The following is a 7170-nucleotide window of genomic DNA, read 5'->3' on the forward strand; positions in this document are numbered from 1 at the left end:
ATCATATAGCCGGACGGCGTGGACCAATCAGAGGCCCGGATACCCGTGCTGTTATTTCCCGATAACAGCACATGTGGTGTTATGGCGGAATAACAGCACATGTCGTGTTATGGCTGATACCATTATGTTATAGGGTATAGGGGCATGCGACTCTTTCTGTAAACCTTTGTAGCATTTTTCTGTCCAATAAACTTTTTTGTTTAGCTTCATTTAAACTACAATTTGCATTAAATGAAATTATCCATCATGATATTTGTTTTAAAGCGTATAATATATTCGAATGTATTTTTATGTATGTATATATATTAAAGCTGTTGTATTTCAAACAGGAATTGTGTTGATTGACAGTTTGGATAGGCTATATGATAATAATTTTAATGCACTGCCTTTTCCTCGTTGTATATGGTGTCATAACTGCATGGGCAGCTGCCATAACCACCTCATAAACCACCTCGTTCGCTTCGCTCACACGGTGGTTTATTCGGTGGTTATGGCAGCTGCTCATGCAGTTATGACACCATATACAACTCGGGGCAGTGCATTAACCCTTTATTATCATATAGCCAGCAGACATCGACCAATCAGAAGGCTCCATTTCCCATTGGTTATCAGGCCTCCAAAGTGGTGGGTTATTAGAATAACTGACCACTTTTTGGACCATAACATTATACAGTGGACAGAATTAAACTAACAGTAGTATTATGACTTGCATATAAAAAATTATTTTGAATAAACCACTGCTACGCTCACTTGGTGGTTTATTCACACCTGACCAGGAATTATCTCACTGACATTATACACCGTGGGGCAGGGCATTAACACTTTAGTAACTGATTGTTCTCCTTTTCTGTGAACTTGAAGGTAATTTTGCGCCGACCATCATTGCCCCAACTGAGATCCATGCAGAAGTTGGATATCCTGTCAGTCTCACCATTGAGGTGTCAGATCCAAACCCAGGGGATGTCCTCAACATTACAGTGGAGGTTAGTGTGGATATACATACATGCCACGAGTACGCTTTTTTTTTTCTTGCAAAATCTCATAATCTATGATTTGTTTTCCAGTGATAAGTCCACACCCATTTGATTTGTAACAGTTGTTTCTCATATTTTTTCTGGAAAAATGAAGGTATAGGGCAAAATGAAAATAAATAAAAAGCAGGCCTAGGCATTCTCTTACATGTATAATCCCAAATGCTGCAATAGGAGCCATGAAGTCAACATACCAGGCTGGTTTTAATTTTTTTTTCAAACAATGAATTTTGAACTAAGATATTGTAGCCGATGCAAAAGTGCCAACTACATCGGCTACATATAGCGGCGAGAAGCAGAACTCCAGTCAGAAGCTCTGAGGAAGGTGTCTGATAGACAACATAAGCAAAGTAGGAATAATAGTTTGGTTGTGTAAAATAAAACCCCTATATCCAGGAAATTGATGGTCTTTTCCTTATATTATAATATAGGGAGGAGAATTTACAAGCTTCCTCTACACTGAAGATGGCACCGTTAGAGCAACGTTTACTTGGACCCCAACTGTGTATGATCTACAGGCTGCTACGACTATCCGATTTAAAGGTACCTTTAACCAAACTATCTAACTTACATTCAACTTTAGCATCTCAGCAGCATGTCGGCAGAACGTACTGTGCCTGCCTGAAACCCTTCACGGTTTTTGTTGTATGTTTGGTCACCATTGCATCAGAATTTTTCCTGTTGCAGAAGACATCTTTACATAACATTTGGAAACTACATGGAATTTTTTAACCTTATATGCGTGAATACGGCTTTATATGAGATGTTCTGCCAAAGTGAGCAGTGCACAATACATTTGCTTGGGCAAGTTGGACTGTAACTAATACGACATGCCATGTTATGACTTATGTTTGCTAAAACTGCTTTCAGCTGTGGACGACAAAGGAGCCGTGACGGTAGCTAGTCCCCAGACCATCCTCTGCTACTGCAGCGGTTACGGCACATGTGACTACAGCAGCCTGAGCTACAGACAGTTCATGTTCGGCCAGGCAGTCTGCTTCTGCAAACCAGCATTCATCGGGGACATGTGTGAGCAGCAGATCGACATGTGCCAGTTCCAACCCTGTTATCCAGGTCAGTAGTTACACACTCTGGTGTAATAGCGGGTGCTTTAACCTTGTATTATATTATAGTGCTGACAGTCTGTTCATTTCCTTGGAAACCCAGACCTCGGGGATCAAACTTTTAACAACCACTGTTGCCTTCATCAGCTATTGTACAGTGTACATTCTATTGTGGACACTGCATTTATGCAATTTTTTGTGACATGCTTGACAAGTTTTACCTTCGTCCTTGTATAATTATGTAGGAGGGCGCTGCATCCCTGACCCCAACGGAGATGCCGGGTACATCTGTAACAACCAGTGTCCAGAGGGGCTGACTGGAGATGGGCAGAACTGTGAAGGTGATTCACTTCTTTAAACAAGTCTTCTGCAAATATTGCTCCAAGACTTGTATCCTGATTTTGAGGGGAATGAACATCTATCCTAAAGTAGGGGAACTCCATTGCAGAAATACAAGGAACTTTGAAACTCAAAAATAACTAGAAAAGTAACATTTGCAAAGCAAATGCATAATGTTACCTTCAGATGTGGTCTGCTTCGTTAATTCTTTAATACTGAAACAATACTCAAAATAATTCACATATATGTATATCGATGACAGGAGTCTAAATGCCTACTATGAGATTGCAAGTTTTGCAACATTATGTAACCAAACACCAGTTACTATGGTGACAGACGTCAACAAAAGAGGCCATTTGCCAGGTCAGAGGTTAGTGTTTGGAGAAGAAGAAATGGAGGAAAAACAATATGTTTTCCTTCGGTAAACATAATTATGGACTCAAGATCAACCCTTATATCTGCAGCAAGTTTTCTTGAAGGTTAACTGAAGATCAGCTTGATCTGCACTACATGATCTGTACATGAAAATTGTTTTTGTGATGTTTTAAATATCATGTTTATCTAAGACGTCAAAAGTCTTGTCTTTTTTGAGACTGAGAGAAGAGATTGAGTTCACATCCCAGCTGTTGTCAGTCTCCTAACATGCATATTACTATAAAGGGTCACAGTCCCTAGGATGGGAAATTAAGCTGTCATCCACTGTTCATTGCAAATACAAATTTATTACCCCTAGACTTGATTTCAAAGCTTGAAAAGATAGATAGATATTTTCAATGAACCTGTAAATAGTGAACATACTGTAGCATCTGTCTTCTCTCTCATAACCAGTGTGAGATTAGTTCTTCAGTGAGCAGCTCTTCGGTGAGCTGAAACTTTTCTTTCTTCATGGACCCTCATGCATGTATGATGGTTGTGGTATCATTGTCAGATCGAGATGAGTGTCTGGAGGTAGACAGTGAAACTGGCCAGCCCACCCACGGTTGTGAGCAGGACTGTGTCAACTACCCAGGGAGCTATGCTTGCACCTGTCAGGAAGGCTACAGGATTGCTGGAGACAGCCGCAACAGATGTGAAAGTCAGTACCATAAACATTACAGCTTTCCTACAGGCCAGAGGCAACAGCACAACGCATGCATTATGGAGAAGAGTGGATTCATTCCTCAAGCTAACCGACGTCTAGCACATCACAGTCGTAACTCAGTAAGACATCTGGAGCTGCATAGTTCCCTTTTAGAACTTCAGCCTGCCACACTATTTTAGCCTCTGTACATTCTAAGAAGCCCACAGGGCGAAATTGGTCTCGTGACAGATGCGGGAACTATGCGGCTCCAGATCTCTTACTGAGATATGCTAGATCTGGTTAGCTTGAGGAATGAATCATTTTATGATAAAGCTTCAAACTTTGACTTGGATGTACATTGATATCATTTTTATTAGATATTTTTTTCTAAAGGTATTAATGGATTAGTGATGTGTCATTTTGTCATGCTGACCCCTCATCCAGCAAGATGGAAAAAATGCTCGGTCTAACAATGTGTTATCTTTTTCCAGATATAAATGAATGTGAAAGCCCAGACCTGTACACCTGTCCGGCTCACCTGGTCTGTGTGGACACCACACCTGGCTACAGGTGCGGCTGTGGATCTGGCCATCACATGGACCGCTACGGCAGATGTGTAGGTGAGCATTCAACAGCTACCTGTGCAAAGAGACATTGCAGGGTACTTGTACTTTTGTTGGAAATCTTTAAGGCAAAAAGCATCTAAAACACCTTTCATTTCAGCACCAGGGTCAGTACCAAGGATGGCTGAAATACCAGCTAATGGATTTCAGTGAAAAATTTGACAATGTATGATATATATTACGAGACTTTGGAGACCTCAGACTTCCATCTTGTGTGATGGTGGCTGTGTCCCCTTCTCATTCACCATGGTGTCTTTCTTTATTTTTGCAAGGTAAAAACAACACCAGCTGTCAAGGTCATGTAATGAAAACACCAAGTGCTACCGGATCCAAATGGGATTAATGACTTTCTTCCTCTGGGCCTTACTGAACCCAACCATATCCCTTACAACCTAACCTAAGGACCATGCAGAAAGTAACACAGACACACACGTGGACACACGCACACACTTATCAAAAGCAATACCGCCATTTTTCATGGAGGTAAAAATAGGTACCAGTATTAAAGCTGTGTAAGCTGTTGTAACTTGAATAATCTAAACTGAAACCCCACCTTAGCCAGAGACTGGGTTTACTTATGTCATATTTTACCGTTTCCAGACACTGATGAGTGCCTTGTGGACAATGGTGGGTGCCAGAAGCTCTGTGTCAACACTGCTGGCAGCTACCACTGTGAATGCGGGGGTGACTATGTCTTGGCAGAGGATGGAATGGCCTGCATAGGTGTTTTATACTTTGCAGTTTATCAAAGGCTTGTGCTTGTACAAGTATGTATACCATTAACATGTGACTACATTGTCCAGGCCAAGCCAGATACATAGTTTAATAGATCACACTTACAGTGTTCTAGCAAGTGTCTTTCTGTCATTTGACAAAGTTTTGCTGCGCATGACAGACAAAATATTTCATCATCTTTGACAAAAATCTTTGAAAAAAAGGTTTGAAAATTTTCCTTTATATATATAGGCCCCTCTAGAATTGTTGCAACTCAAAATTGTTGCAGTCAAACATTATTGAGAATCTGATAATGGAAAAACAGTTCAGGCAGGGTAGAACACTGTCCAATACCTTTCATCAGTGACAGAAAATGTCTTTCTCCTTGTTGTCCAGACACCAACCCTTGTGAGGGGCAGAACGAGTGTAACCAGACCTGTGTGGATAAGCAAGGCTGGCACCACTGTGACTGTCTGGAACCTTACCACCTCCTGGGAGATGGGGTAACTTGTGCTGGTAAGAGTGTAATATATTTTGATATTCATTCAATATAGATTTACCACTTTTGTGGAAGGAGTGATATAACAGGGTCCTTTCTTGTGTGTTAGCCAATGAGACAAGTGCAAAGTCATGTGATGAAGTTCTTTTTGTGCTTCAGCCAATGATACAAGTGCAAAGTCATGTGATGAGGTTCCTTTTTATGTTTCAGCCAATGAGACAAGTGCAAGGTCATGTGATGAGGTTCCTTTTCGTTTCAGCCAATGAGAAAAGTGTAAGGTCATGTGATGAGGTTCCTTGTTTATATGTTTCAGTCAATGAGACAAGTGCAAGGTCATGTGAATTGTGATAAGGTTCCTTTTTTGTTTCAGCCAATGAGACAAGTGTAAGGTCATGTGATGAGGTTCCTTGTTTTCTGTATGTTTCAGCCAATGAGACATGTAATTCACAATGGTGCACTCCCAAGGATGTTGCTATTTGCTCCAAAATTGATGAAGCATTTTGGTGCCACTGCCCCAGAGGATACAGGAAGCAAAACAACAATTGTGAAGGTAGGAAAGGTGTTTGTTTTTTTCTCCTGCTTGACCTATTGCTGTGCTTTTTATGTGATGTTTGCTTACATAATGTATGTGAAATGCTGACTAGTGGTTGTCTCTTTTCAGACATCAATGAGTGTATTGAAGGCACCAGTCGGTGCAGCCAGAGATGTGTGAACCAGCCGGGATATTACACCTGTGAGTGTGTGGCTGGGTACAGGCTGGCTGCTGATGGAAGGACCTGCCTTGGTAAGTCATGTCATGGTCGGGAGGATTTTGAATTTTCTTTAGTCCTTAATCATTTTGGACCAGTATTCTAGCCAGCATCCATCATAGAACATATTTTTATGCCACCATGCCACCAACACAGATGCCAATACTCATTTTCAACTAAGTAAAGTTAAGAAAGTTGTGTAAAGTGGGACCTCTTGGTTCTGAGACAAACACTCTGCTTTTCTTGTAAAGATTCTTGTTCCTTCACTGGCGTGCTAAAATGATTGAGATGATGGAAAACATTTCAGGCTGCTTAGAACACTGTTTTAGCCCCAGTGCAAGGCATTCTACTTGATGAAAAATAAACATTTTGTACCGCACTATAACTACAGAGGTTGATGAGTGTGAGGACAACAACGGAGGCTGTGAAGACATATGTGAGAACTATCCTGGCGGCTTCCGCTGTGCCTGCGGCCCGGGCTATGACATGACACCCACCGACTACACACCCAGCTATGAGCCTGCTCCTACCGGACTGTGCCATGGTAAGGAATGTCATATTGCATATCTTTTAAAGAAGGTACAAGATTGTTTACAGTGAAACATAGTTGCCAGCCCGCTTTTCAATAATGACGTTACCAAACTGCTATCATGACAGTCCTTTTATCATGTAAATTCATAGAATAAAGATTAGTTTTTAATGCAATCATTACTTTTTAGTACAAAAATGTATTACTAAATGAATGAAGGATTGAATGGTTTCTGAAATAAAACATTGCGGCCTAATGGCTGAAGTACATTTTACTTAGTAATACTGTCATCAGTTTTGAAATACACACAACTCAATTCCACAGACTGAAACATTCAAATATTATTTTATTTTGTCTACTATGACAAGTGAATTTTCTCTTACAGATGTGGATGAATGCCTTTACAACATGCACATGTGTGGTCCGCATGCCACGTGCACCAACACGATTGGCAGCTACACCTGCAGCTGCGAAGCTGGCTTCCAGCTGCAGTCGGATGGTGTCACCTGCTTAGGTAACCAACAACTACAAACTGTTACTGTAACAGTGGTACATGTGTAAG

At 41.0% G+C, this 7170-nt stretch overlaps 1 protein-coding gene across 1 annotated transcript in view; it reads left to right on the forward strand.

The window, feature by feature from the left end:
• LOC109465872 overlaps nucleotides 1-7170 on the forward strand; it is a 121128-nt gene that overhangs the window by 100995 nt on the left and 12963 nt on the right. Inside the window, exons 117-128 of the mRNA XM_019763361.1 lie at nucleotides 862-983; nucleotides 1463-1574; nucleotides 1902-2105; nucleotides 2341-2436; nucleotides 3363-3509; nucleotides 3986-4114; nucleotides 4718-4840; nucleotides 5228-5347; nucleotides 5758-5880; nucleotides 5992-6114; nucleotides 6471-6623; nucleotides 6994-7122. Coding sequence (XP_019618920.1) covers nucleotides 862-983; nucleotides 1463-1574; nucleotides 1902-2105; nucleotides 2341-2436; nucleotides 3363-3509; nucleotides 3986-4114; nucleotides 4718-4840; nucleotides 5228-5347; nucleotides 5758-5880; nucleotides 5992-6114; nucleotides 6471-6623; nucleotides 6994-7122 — 1581 coding nt within the window. The remainder of the gene's footprint in view (nucleotides 1-861; nucleotides 984-1462; nucleotides 1575-1901; nucleotides 2106-2340; nucleotides 2437-3362; nucleotides 3510-3985; nucleotides 4115-4717; nucleotides 4841-5227; nucleotides 5348-5757; nucleotides 5881-5991; nucleotides 6115-6470; nucleotides 6624-6993; nucleotides 7123-7170) is intronic.

Source organism: Branchiostoma belcheri, unplaced genomic scaffold (genome assembly GCF_001625305.1).
Source record: "Branchiostoma belcheri isolate BF01 breed outbred unplaced genomic scaffold, Haploidv18h27 scaffold16, whole genome shotgun sequence".
Classification (NCBI taxonomy): Eukaryota; Metazoa; Chordata; class Leptocardii; order Amphioxiformes; family Branchiostomatidae; genus Branchiostoma; species Branchiostoma belcheri.